The 19,175-nt window shown below is 49.8% G+C and overlaps 2 protein-coding genes across 4 annotated transcripts; both read right to left on the bottom strand.

Annotated features, from left to right (window-relative positions):
* Window positions 1–482: 482 nt before the first annotated feature.
* On the bottom strand, window positions 483–7,208 carry GSDMA (gasdermin A). Of its 3 annotated transcripts, none has more exons than XM_068418800.1 (10): window positions 7,080–7,208; window positions 5,501–5,792; window positions 5,127–5,337; window positions 4,397–4,562; window positions 4,212–4,305; window positions 3,357–3,401; window positions 2,931–3,085; window positions 2,359–2,509; window positions 1,824–1,897; window positions 483–1,271 (listed from the first exon to the last, which is right to left on the bottom strand). In XM_068418800.1, the coding sequence occupies exons 2-10, from the start codon at window positions 5,709–5,711 to the stop codon at window positions 1,035–1,037; spliced, it is 1,344 nt and encodes a 447-aa protein (XP_068274901.1). In that variant the 5' UTR covers window positions 5,712–5,792; window positions 7,080–7,208; the 3' UTR covers window positions 483–1,034. The 3 variants fall into 3 exon arrangements, with proteins under 3 accessions (XP_068274901.1, XP_068274900.1, XP_068274902.1); XM_068418799.1 differs by having other exon boundaries at window positions 5,501–5,760; XM_068418801.1 differs by lacking the exon at window positions 3,357–3,401 and having other exon boundaries at window positions 5,501–5,760.
* Window positions 7,209–7,781: 573 nt separating this feature from the next.
* On the bottom strand, window positions 7,782–18,372 carry ORMDL3 (ORMDL sphingolipid biosynthesis regulator 3). The gene is made up of 4 exons (XM_068418778.1): window positions 18,290–18,372; window positions 13,682–13,888; window positions 12,216–12,367; window positions 7,782–12,094 (listed from the first exon to the last, which is right to left on the bottom strand). Exons 2-4 carry the CDS (start codon window positions 13,853–13,855, stop codon window positions 11,959–11,961), a joined length of 462 nt encoding a protein of 153 aa, XP_068274879.1. The 5' UTR covers window positions 13,856–13,888; window positions 18,290–18,372; the 3' UTR covers window positions 7,782–11,958.
* Between the last annotated feature and the right edge of the window lie 803 nt (window positions 18,373–19,175).

The raw sequence follows: 19,175 nt of genomic DNA, 5'->3' as shown, positions 1-19,175 counted from the left end.
ACGACCAGCCGCGCCGGCCGAGCCGCCAGGCCCCTGCAGTCGAGCGCCGAGCACGACACCGCTCGGGTGTTTCCGCCACACGCTCGGGTGTTTCCGGCAGACGCTCGGCTGCTCCCGCCCGTTTCGCGGCGCATGCGCAGTCCCCGCTCGCTCTCCCGCGCTGAGGGGAGGCGCGAAGCCATGGCACTGCCCCCGCACGCCGCTGAGGGGCCGGGGCCGGGCTCGGGTTCGGGCTCGGGCTCCCCTCGCAGCCGGTACAAAGCACAGCCAGCCCCTCCTGCTGGCGGTGCCCCCAGAGCCATCCGTGAGCGCCCAGGTAAGCAGCACTGCGCCTTGCTGAGGGCACCCCCTTTCCCCCGGGAGCCTGAGGGGAGCCGGGCCTCCAGGCAGGCAGCACCGCTGGGTGACTGAAAATACCTGCGGATTCAAAAGTTGCCTTTAAGAATGTCCAGTTATTCAGTAAGAAATTATTCTCTTTATTTATAAAGCAGTAACAAAGCATTTGTAGCGTTGTTCTGTGTGACTTACTCCTTGCTGCCGCTGGTGAGGTGTGTGGTGGAGGTGCTGTTTTACCAGGTGTGTGTGTCATTAAACTGCTCTGAGATCCCCCAGCTTTGAGTCACACAGGAATTGCAGGTGTGACCAGGGTAAGTGCGTTATTGCTGGTGTATTCCTTTGTGCCTCGTTGATTGCACGAGCAGCTGTGTGCTAGCATTTTTTAGGAAAACCAGGATCACACAAAGTGCAGTGGTCAGGCTTGTGATTATTTGGGCTAGTGGATTTTTCAGTTGGCACTCTGCATTCGTATGGGGGGAAAGAAAAAGCAATTTTGGTATCTGGCTGCCATGAGGAGTTTTCTTGCCTTGAGCCTGCTTTTCCTACTCATTTCAAAGCAGCACTGAGCATTAATACGGAATGCCGCACCTATGTAGGGATTACATTTGGAGAGAGAAACTGGCTTGCAGTAAGAGATGATAAAACACATTGTCAAGCGATTCCCTTTAAATCCTCCCTAATGGGAAGACACACGTTACCTAGTCGGAGTTACTCAGAAGATTGAGGACGTACAGAGACACGTACAGGGCTGCTACGGCCGAGAAGGCTTCTGTCACACGGACAGCAAATCCGTCTTTCTGGAGCTTCACTCCACTCATCTCAACCATTGCAATGGTTACTTTCTGCTCCTTCTCTTGTGAGAAGGAGAGCAAGCCGGCATCCACTCTGAAAGGCCTCTTGCTGTATTCTATGTCATATTCCAAGATGGTCTTAACCTTCCCAACAACAACAAAAAAAGCAAAATCAGTATTTTAATGTTCCCATCTGTGGAAGTCGTTAAGTAAATAAATGATCTCTTTGACTTGTGAGGTGCTTTACCATCTTACAGGCCCACTAAATAATCCACACTTATATATGGGACTTTTCACCCTGAAAGACTATCATGCTTGTGTTTTCAGTTCCCAGTTCATTGTGAATTTGTTATGTCCAAGAAATTAAAATTGTAGTGTGGTTTTGTGTTTTGTTTTTTTTAAATCTGGAGCAAAAAGCCAGAAAATTTTTACTACCATTTCAAGAAAAATGGTAATCAGGTGTGTCCAACTCAATGTTTATTATCAGCAAGACCGTTGTTAGGTCTTGGTGTTTTGGGGTGATTTCTCTCAAAGTGAGTATTTTGATCCTTGCCAAGTTTGAAGCAATTATTCCTTCCCTTCTTCCCAGTGTAAGTTGAGATACTGCTACCTGTATCATCATCTAAATGTTGCTTTATTTGAAATAACACCCCCAACCCCTTCGTTTTGAGCCAAACGTGATGCATGTTCTCTTACCAGCTTAAGCTGCTGGGACACAATCTTGTCTTCCAAGGACTCCAGCAGCAGCAGCAGCTGATCCTCCGTTAGCTCTGCAGAATTAAAACAGGTTTGTGCCAAAAACACCCCACCAGTGTTTGGGAGACAGCTGGCAAGATGTGAAGGGTGACCATCAGCTGTATTGCAGGGAATGCCTGTTTGGTCAAAAGTTCTTCAGATGTTTTAAATTTAATTATTAGTGCAGCCTCCCTGTGGGACAAATACAGCTGTCAGGCTGTACAGGTGATGGTAGCATCGAGTGTGGAGACGAAGGGGGTTGAGGGGAGGTTCAAGCCATATTTTGTGGCAGCCGTGGGAAGAGAACCCCAGAACTCTCACTGCTCTTCCTGCAAGGTAGTCTTGCCATCTTTAACCCCGTTTTAATTCTGATTTCAAGCCCTCTTTTCAAGGATCCCCTTGTGCAGGGGGATTCTGCTAGTCTTGTCAGCAGGAATGCTTTTAATATATCCTAGTGCTACTGGATTTCTCTGTTAAAATGGCCAGAAAGCCTTACCGTCTAATGCATCAAGAGTGTAGGTGATTGCTCCTGCCAGCTGAGGGAGGAGATGTCCTGGAGAACTCTGCAAGCTGCTCAACAGGTCTTTTAAGTCTGGGCTTTCTGTTTTCAGCTCACAGCTACCAGTTTCATCAAGAACTGCTTCCATCTAGGGGGATAAGACAAAGAAAAGTCAGGATTTAAGAGAAGAGGCTGCTGATAGTCGCGTGCAGTCTAACTGCAGGAGCATATGAACAGTCATGGAATATATTTCTCCCCTCCTTAGGCTATTTATGAGGTTATAATTGAGGCTTTAGCATTCACACTGGGTCCAATTAAAGACAGGATGTGAAATTTAAGTGGTTTGATACCTTGAGGTAAATCTAGGCTATATTTGGGACATATTTCAGCAGTTGACTGTCTCAAGCGCCTTCTTTCTCTGTATGGTGGTGGAGATCAGACAGATGTGCTGAGTGAAGGATTTTTGGGTTGATAGTTGTGGCACAGGAGAGATGACTTCTGGGGCAAAAGGTATGATCAGGGATGTCTCTGTATTTATAAATCCTGGCAGTAAGAAGAACTTTGCTTACTTTCTCGGTCAGCTCTTCAAAGAGGTTCCTGTCTCTCATCACAGCTTTGATAGCTTTTAAAAATATGATGACCAGATCAGAAGACAGCTTGGAGAGAATTTGACAATTCTCTTCAACTTCTACCTCCAGTGCTCCTAATTTTCCTCCTGAAGAATCTGAAAACCAGAAAGAGTCCAAATATGTCACTTGTAAACTGGGCGATCCCACAAGAAGTTCCCTGGCACCCCTAAATTTAGAACTTGAAACATTTCTATGAGTATTTTTAAAAGCAGTGTGCAATTTTGAGTTGGGCTGTTGTCATGTCTCGGGTAACAGGCAGTACCCTACAGTAAACACATCGCTTTTGGTGGTTTGTGTTTATCTGGAGAGATTCCATCTTACCCAAAGAGGGTAAAAGTAGTGGAAGTAGTGAAATATGTTGCTTACCATCACATGCGAACACTAATATGTCTTCTGGGAGATGGTTGAGAGCTGCAACAGGATAAAAAGGGCATTGCTGATTTAGAAAAATACTTAAAGGTGGATAGGTATTTTTTTTTTTACCAGGGTTGTTTTTAAAGCTGAAGATATGGTCTCCCAGGTCTGAAATCTCACGGGCTAGTCCTAGGTCTGACTGGTGTTTGTGCTTTTCTCCAGCTCATCTGTCTTCTGCATGTTTATTTAAAACTCGTTATTCCTAGACCTCATTCCTACTGTCACGTGCCTTACGTTAGGGTCTGTATCGGCCAGTATGTGTATTAAAATCCAAGTCAATTAAAATGACAACTTACACTCAACAAGATCCCTGCAGGCGTGGGAAACAAGCCAAGTGTGGTCCTGTCCCTAAAACCCTGCAGCAGGTTTTGTGGATCTCGGCCCTCTCTTTCTCTCCCTGTCCAATGTAAGTGTCTTTTATGCCAGTCTTCCCACTGAAGGGTCAGCCACCCTGTTTTGTCCCTGGCTCTTCTCAGTAGAAAAGAAAATAAAACAAGCCTCTGCCCTCCGTGCCATTTTTCAACGGGAGCTCTGCAGTTCCTGAAATCTAGAGCTGAGACTTCCAGTATCCCTCTTTCCTTTCCTTACCAACCCCCTGAAACCGCATCTCTTTCCCAAGAGATGGGGTAACTCAAGTACTATGCGTGGCCTTTTCCCAGGTGATTCCTGTCACTCATACTGCATGTGCTCGTGTCCTTGCAGATGAGCTAAGGGTGGCCGTGAGGCTGAGTGACACTTTAGAAAATGTTTTTCCTCTCTGCGTTGTTTCCTGAATGGAGGAGTGGGTAGTTTCTGAAAGTTACTTACACCATGATCCATCTTTAATGGCCAGCTCGATTGCCTTGAAGGCCAGGGTGCAGCCCTTGGGTATTGTTACGCTTTGTTTTTTCTCTCTGGTGCCCTGGTGAATGAAAAAAAAATCTGTTACTAGGCCTGGATGGTGTGCGGGTGTTCGGGAAGGGCTGAATCCCGGGGCTGGAGAGAAATCAAACCTTTGCAAAGAACTTGGCGTAAAGCTTGGTCATGAAGCTCCCCGCTGCCTTGGTGGATTCCTCGTAGCTGGTCTTCTCTGAGGCTTCTAGCGTTTCATGAACCACGTATAAATTCTGGTCTGTTTTCTGTATTTGTTGAATGAAGGAGTGGTTCACATTCATTTTTCTAAAGGAGAAGAAGGATGCAATATCCCAGCTGAAAGCGTCTGTTTCTTTGAGTTATGACAAAAGTACTGTTGTCTACTCAGAGCCAAAAGCCTGATGTTTGTGTCCTTTCTCACGTTACATGAGTACATGTACGTATCACAATGTCAGGGGCTTCTGGGGGAAAAAAGATGGCAGAAAATGAGCTTAAATTCTTGCTGTCCTCAGTGCATTCCCCTTCTATGTCTGAGGGGGACCAGGGCAGCGAGGCCGTGGCCTGGCAGGTCATACAGGTGATCTGTCCTGATCTATACCCTCCTCTCCAGGTACAAACCCTGAGAAAGGATGGCTTGAGCCATGCTGAGGTGTTCCCACTTCCTGAATTACAAAGAAATCTATGAGCACGACAAAGCTGTGTAAGGAATCTTTATCACCTTTCTTTCCTGTCCTCCAAAAGTGTGCATAGTTAGGGGGAACACATGCTCTCTTAGTCGTGGGGTTTGGCTGTTGAATAACCATCGCATGACCTGGCGTGGGGTAGAGGAGGGTGACCAGAGAGCGGGTTCTCCCTTTGTGTCTGCCTTACCTTTCTCTTGTCAGTGCCTCAATTTTTTTTAGTGGTATGTGTTTCTTCTCCATCTTGATGGACAACCCTTTGTAGAAGGCGACAGCTCCGTCCAGCTCTACGCTTGTAGGTTCAATGCAAAGGTTTAGGCTCCCATCAACTCGGTCGCTGACGCTTTTGTTGATTGCAAATTGCTTTGATTCTTCACCATCTCCGGTGGGACACAGGGACTCTGAGATAATTAAATGCATTAGGCTAAGCATGATTACACAGACTCAATATTAGAACTATTGCGCACACCAGAGAGATGGAGTGTGGTAGAGTTCAGGCACAAATGATCCACGTGTTTTATCTATGGTAATTGTGAACTTAAGGTTGATAAATGTGGGCTTTACCTGTGCTTTTATTGTCTTCTCCAGGCAGCAGCACGTCGTCGAGTTTGTACCACGTCTGTCTGTAGCAGGGAGATGGGTGGAATATGGCTTTTCTTTTTCTTCTTACCAGACAGAGGGCTTGGAAATGTTCATGGTCTAAGAGGCTGCGAACTGGGACCAGGTCGTCGTCATCCATTTGATTTGCTATGGATTGGGTGACTTTTCTAAACATTCTGCTGTGGCTGGATGAATTTTTGAACCAAAGCGAAGTGTACTTGTGCCTTAGGGCAGAGGCAAGACCAGTGAAGCAAAACTACTTGAAATACAAGCAGAAGGATGTAACAAAATATGTTACTTTAATTATTAAGAACTTTTCAAGATTGATAATAACCCAAAAAGCCCACATGTGAGTACAAGGACACACCTCTCGCAGGGTTGTGTGTAGGGAAGCGTTTGGAGAGGCAGGAGTACGAGCTGTGGCGTGCTAATGAGGCTTGTTCAGACTTATCTCCCTTCACTCATGAGCTCCCAGTGCAGACTGAGACCGCAGCGAGCAGGTTCTGAGGGGGCTGATATTCAGCACCGGCGTCTGTTACTGTTCTTTTAATTAAGGTATTTTGTTGCATAAACATACCACAATAATTTTCATTACAAACCTAGACATTGCTCCTTAACCTAGGACCTGTTGTGCTCCTAAATGCTTTAATCTTTAATTAACACGTTGCCACGACCTAAGTTTAAAAAGAAAAAAAGCTTGAGCCGTTTCTTGCTGTTTTTTACCACTTCAGCGTTTTCCCTGTGCGCCTCGTGGCCTGGCAGACAGGAAGGGATTAGCACTGTTTCAAAATAGAGCATTAGAAAAATGATTTCCTTGAAGCCTTACTGCAAGGAAGTGGAAGTGCTGAGGTGAATACTGCGTTGAGAGGGGAAGTAGGAGAGCTTGTTCTATGGCAAATCTCCCCCAAAATATAAAATAATCATCGTAGCACAGGTACTTGGGTGTGCCCTGGTGCTCTGCCTGTATCCCCTGCAGAGGAGAGCTGGGTGTTTGAGAGGCAGAAGCAAAATTAGTGTTGGGTTTCCTGTTGCAGCTTGGAAACTTTTTTTTGTAAGCTTGAAACTGTACTCCAAAGTTTCGGTTTTGCTTCTTGCCTCAGTTGGCATACTTGAGATGTAATGAAGAAAAATTTGGTCTACAAATGAAAAACTGCCTGTACTTATTGAGGAGAAAAGCGTGCAGGTCTTTTCCCTCTTCTGCACCTTACAGTCTTAGAGAAGAGACCCTGCTCCCCGTGTACAGTTCAGATGAGCAGATGGGGGGGGGGATGTCTATCTTCCCTCTCCCTAATGTCCCACGGGGGTCTGAAAAAGGAGACTGACTTAGTCCGATTCTTCCAGAAAGCAGAAAGACTGTCACATCACAAGGGATGATGGAGCTGGGCAGGGGATTAGTCTTGTGTGCTTAATGTGGGATCGTTTTAGTAGTATCTACAGGACTCATTCCCTTGGGAGACCTCAAAAAGAGATGAAAACTAAACAAGAACACTTACAATTTGCTCCACCCCTCTTCCCTACCAAAAGCTCTTAAAAAGGTACTTGCCTGTTCGTGGAGTGAACGGCTTCTCACGTGCTGTCGGTGGGCAACGTGCAGAGCGGTCCCTTGTGCTCCTGAAGTGATCTGACCTCGGCAGAGCAGCAGGGCTGGGGAAACACTCTCTCCCTGCCTTTCCGTTCAGAGATCCGGAAGCATCTGCTAAAGGAGGGCGCAAAAAGCCCGTTGCTTGCATAATTCTTCCTCCAGAAACTTCGGTCGTTGACCTGAGCCAGCCTGTCACGATCTGTTACAGTGGCTGCGGGTAACTTTAACTTGTTCTACTTGTATTGTTCCTATAAGACTTGTTTAATTTCTATCGGGGGTCTGGTTTTCATTTATACTTCTGGTCTGTTAGGACGAGGAACTGTGTGTCTGGTTCAGGACTTCACTAAACCCGTGAGAGAGCTAACTAATTAGGTGTGGTGGAGACAAGGGGAGAACGTTGCTTCTGGAGGCGCTTTTATTAACGTGTATTGCCTGGTGATGCACACACCTTCCCGTGCTTTATGGCTCGCTGTTAGGGGCAGAGGGCTTGTGTGGCTCGCCGGTGCGGTGCCCTGCGAAGGGGTCCGTGCAGGGGGCTGTGGGTGCTTTGTTCTACTGCTGTCCATCGCTTGGTGGGCTTGGAGTTGCCATATAGCATTAATTTGCCATGCTTGTTTAAAAGCAAAACGTGTCCGTGTGAAAACTCAAGGGATCAAGCACAAGTTTTTAGAGGAATACTTACTTTATTAGTTTCTCTTAGAATACTGTACAAAGGAGTAATAAAAATATTCACACTTTATTTTAGAAAGTTCTCTACATGAGACTTCTGTATACACAGCAAAAAGAAGGGCTACTGGAAAAAAACCCTAAAACTATGTACAGTGTCAGAATGTTCCATTAAAAAAAAACCAAACAACTAATTTAGCTCAAACTGATCCAAGGAGGATACGTATACACAACCACTCGCATGCTTAAAAGATATTATAGGCAATGATAAAGCAATGTAAGTCACAATGAGAAATATTAATGTGTTAACAACGGTAACCAGCTGCTGTCCCCTTGTCGAGGGCCAGTACCATGCTTCTATTAAAACAAACAAAAAATTAAACAATGGTTAAAAAAAAGTACTCAGGAATTAAGTAGCCCTAGATCTCAGGCTTTTTTTTTTTAAAAAAAGGCTTTTTCCTGCAAAGGGTTGGACTGTATGACATCCTGTTAGCTGTGTTAAAACTAATCACGAGACAGGATCCCTTATGGGAAGCGTCAGGCTGTCAGTATCTGATTGTTTTCCGACTTTCCTGGAGCAGTGACTGCTGTACTGCGTGAATACATGCGTGGCCTTGACAGTGGCTTAGGAGAGACTTTGCCCAGGACAAGACGGGGCAGAGGGATGGCTTCTGCCAGTGCCTGTGAACGCTTCAAGTGGTGGTTTTCAAACGCTTTTCTCCTTCGGCATTCATTGCAGAAGAAAAAAGAAAAGCATTTGAAGTACCTGCTTATCCACTAGTTGTTTCTCAATCCCAGGACAGAGCCCACCTTTAATTCTGCAGCCAGTGTTTGCCCTAGTCCCTATACAGGGAGCCAGTACAAGTTTGAGAGGAAAACCTGTCAAGTGTGATGTGATCAAAATCTCATTTAAAATCAATAATGATCAATTATCTCCTTCACGCAGGTACTTGGAGAAAATTCTACAGCCTAGAAGAACGAATGGACAGTCTTTGCACTCACGTTCTGGTTCTCCATGCAAAAGGTAGGCTTCACCCTTGGGTCACTGCTACGTTAGCTGCAAGGACGCATCTGAAAATCCCTCGTCCTGCCCACGCTGTCCCCGTCTCCCTTTTCTCAGAAATCAGTTATGCCAGGAGAGTGTTAGTGTTTTGACTATGCTCTTTAATTTTGTGTGTAAGATTAGCCTTCCAGTGCTGAACTCGCCTCTACATGAATTTAACAAGCACACATAAACCAGAAGTGGGTTCAGCACAGAGTTCCAGGAGACCCAGAACTGTCCCTGTTGCTTCCACACCGTTGCAGCGGTGGTTTCCAAGTGGGAACTTTGTTGGGTCCTGCTCGCTCCCCTGACACCGACGGAAGGAGCCACGCAGCTGGCGTGAGGCAGCAGTGCCCAAACCCCTTTCACTTAAAACTGCCTCAGGTACACCTAACAAGTAGCAATTGTGACTGTGGTTTTATTACAGTTAACCTACGGTTTCTTTTCTATTTCTGATTAATTCTGATACCTACCCTTAAGATGGGATCTTAAGGAAGATACTATCGGATGTATAATTGTTCAAGTAATTATTAATCTTACGTAGATGCTTAACACACCATATTATTAACATGAAATCTTTCTTCAACTCTCTCGCTTCTTTCCATATTTCTCCAGTTTTCATTTACGTTTCCTTTAGCTGGATTAACTGTATGAGTCCAAGTTGACTTCAGTTATTCTGTGGCAAAAACGCCATCCCTGTGTTGTAAAGAATGTCATTTGCCATGTAACACTATCTGTGTAATGGCTATTTTAATCACTTGTGTGAACAAGGTAAATCAGAAAAGCTTACTATTATAATTAAGGCTTTGCCTAACAGGACGTTTTAGACTCTAGGCTTTAAAAACTGCCTTTTTGAGATGTTTACAATCCCATACTGTTTTACAGTTGATCTTTAATTTACCAAAGCAGAATCAGATGTCCATAGTGTCAGTTAACAGCACAAATAACACGTTAAAACCCTCAGCTGTTGCAATGCCAAGGCCTTCAAGGAAACTGTGTGAAGTGCTGCGTGTCGTTGGGTAGAGCTGACCCCTGCCTTCGATTTATACTCATGCTAAAACCAGCAAAACTGCTTTGACTTTGTGTAATGGGCATATACTTAGAAATAATCAGTATATGTCTGTCTATATAGGAGTAACATTTTTAAGCATACAGTGGCTGGTTTTGTTGGAAAAAAAAGTTGATGTTTTTTCCCTCATATTCTACCAAAATAAAAAAATAGCTTTCCTTCCTCTGGAGATTTCCCGTGGGTAAGTTAGTTGTGTCTGCAGGCAGACACTCAGATCTGTTAAGCAACATCCAGTCTGCGTTACGGGTACAGCCTCAGCCATCCTGTTAAGGACAGACTCCAGCTCTGAGGGCAGCAGCCTTGCCGTAAGCAGTCCAGGCATTGACACTGTTGATTTTTTTGCCATTTCAAAGGTACTTGGCAGATTGATGAAATATCTCTATTTTAAAAACAGTATTTTTTTTTTTTTTTTCAAAAGTCATTGTCTAGTAGCTTAAAGAGCATATTAGCTTTAGGGTATATAGTACCTTAACTAAAGCAGCAGTCCTTATGTCATGGAGGTTAAAAGGTTTAACCCCCCCATCAAGTGAATTGCACGTCTGTCAAACTCCCTCGCTGGAGAAGAGCACTCAGATATCAAGCCAGACTCTTTTCTCTTTCTACCAACTTCCTTTTCAGTTAAAATATTTCCACTTTTCAAACATATTAGGTAATGATTATCTGTGCATTCCAGCAGCCCTTGGAGGCACACTAAATGTTTTTCCCTTCTCTGCAGCAGTCCGATAGCAAGTCAGAGATAAAGTAGTAAAGCAGCTTGCCTAAAATTATGTATGGAGTAATACTAGATCTTATATGCAACCCTGAAGTTGCCCATCCATGTCCTATGCTCAGACCATCAAACAACTCAACAATATCCACTATGACCTCTAAAGCTAGAACTGGCTAACGCAGGAACAAAAATAGCATATTTAAAATGTTTATACCATTGTCAAAAGGGTGAGACAATATAAGCACTAAGACAACAAAAATACAGGCTTTCATGAGCTTACAGGGGAAGCATGAGGAAAAACACATTTCATCTGGCACACAACCCAAAAGAAAACCCGATTATTTTGAACAGTAGAAAGCTATCTCAGCCAGGAAACCTAAACCTGCAAACCTATTCAGGTGGCAATTTTATGGGAAAAAGGCTCAATTTTGTTCTGATACTAAATAATCTACTATCAGTGACCCACGGCACCCTTCTGTTGGTAATTCAGTCTGCTGCTGGTGCTGCTCGTTAGTATTGCTCTCCCGCAGCTCCCTCGCCAGTGCACCTCAGCCCTTAATCCAAACGCTGTAGTGCCTGAGCGCCAGAGTGTGCTTAAAAATGAGCGTTGGGGTGGGGAGCAGAGTTACCCAGAGAGACTCTGGTACGAGCTGAAAACAACAAGTATGATGTAGGATTATTGACCTTTTCCCTGAACCACGCGAATGGTACCATAGAAAACAGAAAGCTTTATCAAATTGCAGGTCGTTCCTTCCTGCTGTTTTTAGTAAAAGAACTTCCTTTCTCAGTGGCGTAAAAGATTGCAAAATAAAAATCTCTCATTCGCTTCCCCTTCCCACTCCCCCGCCCAGAAATGGAACTTAAACCCCGAAACAATCGAGCGTTGGGGAAGTCTGGCTGTATCCCTTTGAATTTCCCCCACGTATCGCTTAAAGAACCTAGCTTCAGAAAGGGAAAATCTATTTTAAAGTGCATTTACCACAGCAATAGTACCAGCACTAAAAGCTCTTCCCCTCATCCCTGTTGTCCTTATTCAAAGTCTGGGATAGATGAAAAGCTCCCCAGAATTCATCCTCCTTGTACCTTGAAGTCTCAGTGTATCTGCATCTATTTATGACACTGGAATAAAAGAAATCCAGCGTCATGCATCCTGCTCCACACTAAACTACTCTGGAGCTTGTTTAGGTTTATTGGGCATGAGGATCCGGCACGTGGTATATGTCTATTGGATACTGCATTTAAACGGCTGCTGTGAAATTATATCCCAGTATGTGTAGGGGTGAAGAAACAGGGCTAGAGAGAAGGAACTTCCCCCTCTCCCCTGCTCCTCTTCCATTTGCTCCAGCCACGCAGCTCAGTACTTGTTGATGCCAAAGATCCGGACTCCGTGAAACTGAGGCAGTTTGGGGATCAGGACGCTCATAAGGGAGATGGTGTTGATTATGAAGTGTATCTGGTCATACTTTGTGTAAAAGCTGGTTAGAAAATACCTGGGAAGGAGGGGAACAGAGAGAGAGGGAGACTGAATTATAGCACTTTGTGGTTTTGTTTCCCAGGACAGCACGTGCAGCCGAGCGGTGATGGGTACAGGCGCGCGAGGGAGGTACTCACAGGACGATGGGCATGATGGTGAGGAACTTGCGCGATGCCGTGAACTGCACGCCGTAGTCCATCTGCTCCCAGTGCGTGAGCAGCCGAGCCTTCCCCTGGTCCGGAGTCTCAAAGGGAGTTCCTTTCACGGTGTGGAGGAAGATGTACATGCTCTGCAGCAAATACAAACGCGGTGTGAAGCGCACAGTGTTCTCTACGCCACCACAAGTGTTCAACTGCAGCAAGAAGGAGTCCCCACTAGAGGGACGCGTCGTTGCTGCTGGAAAACGGGCTCCGACTCGCAGCAGCTAAAGAAGCAGCGAGAGCTGAGGCCTCTTGTTCAGCTCCTGGGCATAAGCCAAGAAGGTGGTTGAAAGATCACAGCGCTCGGATCTCTGGGATCAGGAGATTAGCGTGGCCTCGCTCTACCGTGCAGCAGCGATGCTAAAAGCTGTTTAACAAAGTGCTGGTGGAGCTGCAGGCAGGGAAGGTCTGTTACCGCGCTGATTACGAGTTAACCTCTTGGAGTGGAGCACTCACTAGTCACAGATAAACAGCAGGTGCCTGCCTACATCATGTCTTTTAAGTATAGCCATTGTTGGCCTTTAAACTCCTTTCTGTTCCCAGGACCTAATTGTTTAGGGTGGCAGAGAAGGGGGAGGAGCTGGGTGAGAAGCAGGCAGCTCGTGACCTGACCCCAAGCAGCTCTAGTTGGTGGCTTTGTGGTTACATGGTTTTTTTCCCCTGTGATACAGGTATCAATAACATGAGCATGAGGGTTCCCAATAAGGGTGTCATTTTAGTCTCTGGAATATTCTCATCCTGAGATGTTATTTAAAATAAAGGACACAAAGCTGATTGCTGCATTTCTGATGTATTTTGTCCCTTGTGCCTGAGGGTGAACAGCCCAGGTGCCCTGCGTCCGTCTGCACGCTCTGCTCGCCCGTGCACTCCTAGCCCTGCGCTGACACCCCGTCAGCTGGGTACCTGATCCTTAGGAGGGGAGAATCTGTTCCTGGGCTAATCTTTTACTTTAAGCAGAACAAAGTTTGCGTTTTAATCTCGGGTTTGTTTGTTGTTTGTTTGTTTGTTTGTTTGAACTCTGATGAGGCCAATTCAGATTGTATCAACCAAAGTGAAAGCTGCCACACCAGCTTCTGTGGCCTGTCACAGCCATTCCTCTGTTAAGGGGGACGTGGCAAAGGGACCTACCCTGCAGGCAAATGAATTCAATGTCCCCTCTGAGCAGCCTCACCACGTGTTTGCTGTCTCATCAGTACCTAGCCTGGATTTAAATATATGACCTAGGGGCAAAGGTGCAGTCTGAGGGGTGGAGGTTGGGTAACATACCCTGCATCTTTGGAAGGACAGAGAAAGGAACTGTTTCAACAAGAGTCTTAACTAGACTGCTCTCAAAAGAGCAGCTGGTGCTGGGAGATGACCTCTCTGTGCCCCGGGAAGTCAACCCAGCCACGCTGTTCCCTTACCATGTTGTGGATGATGTTGGTAAGAGTCCAAACCACGGGGACGCTGAAGAAGGGGATGCTCAGGAGCACGACGTGCAGCAGGCCAATTCCAAGGACGTAGGACAACCAGATGCCTCGGCTGTTCATGACGCGGGTGTTGGGATTCACCTCGCTGTGTGCTGTTCCCACGTTCATGTTGGCTCTCGTGGCAAACAGGCACCCCTGAAACTAAAGCAGAGTCGGGTCAGCGCTCGGATCACGGTCACCCTCCATCTCGATCGCTCAGGTAGGCACCGCGGGGGTGGAGCACTGTCTTGGTGTTAAGCAAACCTGAAATCTGTTGTTAGCTATAAAAAAATCACAAGTTGGATCACTTCTCTGCCCCTCGTTATTTCCATTCGTAGAGCTGATGTTTCTAAATCGAGGAGCAGCTGAGATTTGGGAATAGTGTGTGGGAAGGCTGTCTGTGACAGAAGCTACTTGTGATCTGCTGAAATGATTTCCTGGAACCGAGATGTCAAAGTTCATCCCACAGTTGCCTGACAAGACTCTAATACTTTAAGCACTTTTTAAGTCATTGTCACAGTGTTAATCACAGAAGCGCTCAGCACATGAAGCTTCTTACATGTTTACGGGCTCAGCATACCTTAAACTCAGAAAGAGAACACAAGTATTTGCAGAGTAAAGGCATGACAGCTCTGTATCAACAGATCTCCTAATTGATTTAACTAAATTAACAGGGTTCTGCACAGCTCTAGAGGCTTGCTGGTCTCCTGCTTTAGCTTGCATTATGTTTTGCCTTCCAAATTAAGACTTACGGGGCAGGGGGGGGAAGTAACAAAAAAATTCCCCTGAGGGGAAGGAATGAGATTCTTCTTGAGGAACAGAAAAAGTCAGAGGTAACAAGGAAAAGTGCGTTGGGAGGATATTTCAGTAGCAAGAGCTGCAGAGATGGCTCTTCCCCTGCCTGGAAAGAACAGCTGCCACGTAGGAGGAATGCGGAGAGATGTTTTTCTAAACAATACCAGGAAGATGAGGAAGCAAGAGAGTGTCATCCTCTCAGGGAGCAAGGCTTTGGAGTGGTGCCCTATGGACAGCGCAGGTACCGGCGTGGCTTTTTGGACTGCAGCACTGATGGCGGCAGCAGGAATCCGTCAGCTGTAAGGCTTTCTGGGAAGGGGAGAGCTCTGGTTTACGGGCTTCCAGGGACCACAGGAAACGGCACAAATGAGAACCGCTGTACAGCTGAGAATCTTTACACTGAGAGCAGGGACGTTCTTGCATAAAATCATCTTTGTCCGTGTCCATGGAAATGTATTTTCATCAGATAATACGGTCCGTCCCTGCTTGTGCAGAGGACCCCGAGGCGAGGGCTGTTTCCGGATGTCTAGCCGGGTGTTTTTGCTGCTCTGGTTCCCACAGCTGGAAGGCGGCGTGGCTGTTCCCTCCAGCTCTCGCAGCCCTCGGTCTCAGGAGGCGAGTCCGAGCCAGATCCAGCAGCAGGCTCTGCGTGTCGCTGCCAGCTGTTCCGAGTTCCCTCGCGGAGCGCTGGGCCTGCCTTGTTTCAGAAGCTGCCGCTCTCCCCTGTTCCTGCCCGGGGCTAGGACACGAAGCGAACGCTCGACCCCGCAGCTCCTGGGACACTCGCTCTAACTTCCAAACCTCTTTCAGCTGCACAGGCGGCTCCTGGTGCTGCAGGTGGCTCTGGTGAGGCAGGGCTGCCAGGCGAGCTGTGCAGACGGACCCAGGTCAGTCAGGGGGCTTATATCTGGAGAAAGTTTTTGTTACCAGAAAAGAGGCTTGCAGGTCTGCGGAGTGCTCATTTTCTTGCCACCCATCTCCGGGTCAAAGGATAGCAGCTGCTGGATATTCCAGATAAGAGCCTGAAGCTTGGTTGGAAGCAGGATTTGGAGCTGGAGTTCAGCGCTTCAGGGGGAGCAGCTCCCTCCGTAACCTGCTGCAGTCCCTAAGGGCTTTCAGAAGGAAATCTAGGGGTTGCGGTGAAGCGCAACGAGAGTCAAAAAAGTCATATTGTTGCAAAACAAAATAAAAAAGCAAACACCCCTGTGGAATGCAGAAAGGGGAGTGCTGTTTGCCAGACAGAGGAAATATTTCTCCTAGATACTGGTAAGGCCTCAGCTAGAATAGTGTCCAGTTCTGGGGGGAGCTGGAGGGAGTCCAGGGGAGAGCAGTGAGAATGAGCAGAGGTGTAGGAAAAACATGACCTGCAAGGACAGACTGAAGGAAAGGGGTTGGTTTAGTCTAGAGAACGCGGGGAGAGGCTGAGGATAGTCCTGAAACACTCGACAGAGCTGCGCTGAGACGGGAGAGGAGCTACGTGCTGGAGTAAACTGCACAGCCGAGACTCGGAGCAACTCGGTAACGTGGAAGGGCTGATCTTGGAATGGACTGTCCACGGAGGGTGGTCAGCGGCCTCACTGGAGGCTTTAACGTCATGTTTCATGAGCAGTTAAAAGCTAAGATTCCTCTTTGGCCAGGGGCTGAGCAGGTGGCCTCTCTGGGCCCCTCTGTTCTTGAAATGATGCTGTTCTCAAGGGCTGCAGCAGCTGGAGGTGCGCCCTGCCTGCGGAGTAGTAAAGGGGAAGCTCCATTTGAGGACAACCACAAGTGTAACTTCAAGAAAACTAACGAGCAACTTCTGCTTGGTCCCCTCTGCACATGAGGGCAGTTGCAAACATGCAGCTGGGGGGCAAAGGGCCAAACTTGGAAGCGACACATGAAGCAATTCTCCTCCCTGTGCCTCAGTTTCCTTGCTTGTAAAAAGGAGGATTAGACAGTGAAGTGCTAGAACGTACAAGAGGTTAATTCACTCTTGTAAGAGACATGGAGATGTCAAGCGTTTGGTCCTACGATGAGGATAATTCTGCATGCTTCTCCAGTTCCATCCTTCTTCCCCACCTTAAAAATACTTTATCTGCGAATCTTTCCCTTGCCTGACCTGGCGTGGCAGCCCTGGCCCGAGCGCTGTGCTCGCTCAGATTGCACACACGGCTCTGCACAGTGTTGTAAAAGCCTGGCTGAGGGCACGCGAGCTCCCAAAGCTCCGGCCCCTACCCCTGTCCCAGAGCCCGTGTTTGCTTCCTCATTTTACACCGGGGATTTGTTCACCTGCAGGAGAAACAAGGCTGAACACAGCAGCGGGAGGAACTCCTGCTCCCCCCGAGCGAAGCTCTGCTTTCCCACTTGTGCAGCGGTTTTTGGGACAGAAAAGCTTTTAATGTTTCACCAGGCTGAGTGTGAAGGTCGGGCCTGCGCTGACGTTGGACAGTGGCCATCCAAGGAGGGGAAAAGCCGTTCGCTGTGGTCAGAGGCAAACAGCAGCTGTGGGGGCAGAGCCGAACCCTTCCTCTGCCTGATCCTTCATGTCCTGCTCCCAACTTCCCTCCCGCCGCTGTGCCAGCTCCCTGTCCATGGGAAAGGCTCCCGTTCTGGGGCTCAGAGCGAGCAGCGGGGCTGCCAGCTCAGCATCTCCCCAGTTCTGAGGAAAGGGGAAACAAACCGACATCAGCGGTTTCCCGCTCGCCTCCTCATCCATCAGCTGCCGGAGGACCCGCAGCCTCTGACTGCACCCCAGGGCACAGCTCCTTCCCCACCTTTGCCCCCTGAGGAGTGTGACCACCGTCTGTTCCTGTCCCCTCACGCTTCAGCTGCGCTCCAGCTCCCTCAGTGCTCGGCAGCAACGTCGCTGTTCCTGCGGCCCTTCCCTGGTGCCCCGTTCTGCCTCAGCCGGTTGCAGGAACATGGTCTGGGCTCAGGTGCTTTATCTCGGTTGATCTTCCCGAGCGTTCCCAGAACGCGATTACCATCCCACGGAGCCCTGATCCCTATCTCTGGTAGCAACAGCAATCACCGACTCCCAAGCAAATACATATTTTAAACCCTGTGCAAGATGGCATCAGCGTTTGAACCAGAGCACCGAGCACAGCGAAGATGCCAGCGAAGGCGGCTGTTTGGAGGCAGGGGGTAGATGAGGCAGCCGAGCGAGAGGTTAGAGGGAGCCAGCGCTGCTCCGTGTCCCGGGCCAGCCCGGGCTGCTGTCGGGCTGTGACACGCCTGAGCCCCAGCGCTGCCGGGTTCCCCCTGGGGAAGCCCCGAGGGCCCGGAGCCGCGGGGAGAGCAGCGAGGGGCGGCTGCCGAGCACAACGCGGGGGCTGCGGAGCTGCTCCGGGGACGGGGATGAGGAGAAGCGGGAGCAGGGGCGACGGTTGGGGGGAGCGGGGAGGGGCATCTCCGAGCGCCTGGGGGGGGCTCGAGCTCCCGGACCCCGCTTACCTGGACACACGCACCCGGGAAGGACCCGCACCCCCGGCCTGGCCGTGCACAGCGTGACCGCGGGGACCCCCCCCTCCCCGTGGGGACCCCCCCCCCCCGCCCCGCAGCTCTCGGGCTCCATCTCCGCACCTGCTGCTTTTTTTAGGGGCTGTTTTTCTTTCGGGACGGGCCCACGCGAGGCACCTTCCCCCGCGGGCCCGAGAGCGGGGCTCGGCCGCCGCCTACTCCCGGGGAGGGGGCCAGGCCTCCCCGCCTGGGCCCGCTGCGCCCCGGCCCAAGCCCCGCACCCCCGGGGGGGCGGCCGCGGAGGAGCCGCCGCGCCCGGCCCGCACTCACCGCTGCTCGGCCCGGCCCGGCCCGGCCCGGCTCGGCTCGGCTCGCCGGGGCCGGGGCTCTCTCCGCCGCGCACCCGCCGCCCCGGCTGCGCTCCCGGCGGGCACCGCGGCACGGCACGGCCCGCCCCGCCCGGGGCACGCCGGGAGCTGTAGTACCGGCGGCGGGGAGGGGCGACCGGGCACGGAGCGGCCCTGGGGAGGCGTGGGGGGGTCCTGGGGCCGTGGCCCCGCCGGTACCGCTCTGTGCCCGCGGCCGCTCCGCCCGCGGCATCCCACCCCTGGAGCCCGGAGCGGGGGGCGGCCCCAGGAGGGTGCTCGGGGGGTGCAGCCGCGCCCCGGGGGGCTCAGACCCCGCTGGGTGCTCGCACCCCGCTCGGGGAGGGTCGGCTCCCTCCACAGCCGCCCTTCCCCGTGGCAAACCACAGCCGGCAGCGCGGGCCGGCCGCAGCGTGCTGCCGGGACACCCGGCCAAGGTCAGGGGCTGGGAGCGCAGGATTCCTGCGCTGGAGCGCGGAGGGGAGACCATCTGGCCCTGCTTTTGTTTGCCCAGCGATCAAAGCTAATAGCGTGGGGCTGCCAGGGCCCCTCGGTGCGCCCGGCCATCTGTGCAGGGCTTTGTGCCGCCCGCCGCCAGCTCTCTGCCCGGCAGCGAAGCCGCTTTGTGCTCCAGACCCCCTGCCCGGGGCTGCGCTGGGGTCCTGCGCCGAGCAGAGCCCCCGGTGCGCGGAGCCCGGCAGCGCGGTGCTCCCCGGCTGCCCACGTTGCGTGTGCCTCTTTGCCAGTGCCCCTCGCAGCCCCCCCGCCTTGCACAGCCGCTCCCAGCCCTCCCTGGCCGCTCGGTGAAGCCCCTTTGTGGGGTTTTGGTTGTGGTGCGGGTGGGTGTACCG

This window comes from Nyctibius grandis, chromosome 26, assembly GCF_013368605.1.
Source record: "Nyctibius grandis isolate bNycGra1 chromosome 26, bNycGra1.pri, whole genome shotgun sequence".
Taxonomy (NCBI): domain Eukaryota; kingdom Metazoa; phylum Chordata; class Aves; order Nyctibiiformes; family Nyctibiidae; genus Nyctibius; species Nyctibius grandis.
This window is presented reverse-complemented; position numbering and strand designations above follow the sequence as displayed.

Bases quoted from the DNA above. Each gene is read 5' to 3' on its own strand.
- GSDMA (XM_068418800.1), bottom strand. From the start codon at position 5,711: ATGTTTAGAAAAGTCACCCAATCCATAGCAAATCAAATGGATGACGAC. The intron at 4,563-5,126 runs GTAAGGCAGACA...CTTCTCCTTTAG, and splicing joins GAGGCACTGACAAGAGAAAG to AAAAATGAATGTGAACCACT. The intron at 2,510-2,930 runs GTAAGCAAAGTT...TTATCCCCCTAG, and splicing joins TTGAAGAGCTGACCGAGAAA to ATGGAAGCAGTTCTTGATGA.
- ORMDL3 (XM_068418778.1), bottom strand. From the start codon at position 13,855: ATGAACGTGGGAACAGCACACAGCGAGGTGAATCCCAACACCCGCGTC. The intron at 12,368-13,681 runs GTAAGGGAACAG...TATTTGCTGCAG, and splicing joins CCAACATCATCCACAACATG to AGCATGTACATCTTCCTCCA. The intron at 12,095-12,215 runs GTGAGTACCTCC...CCTCCTTCCCAG, and splicing joins ACCATCATGCCCATCGTCCT to GTATTTTCTAACCAGCTTTT.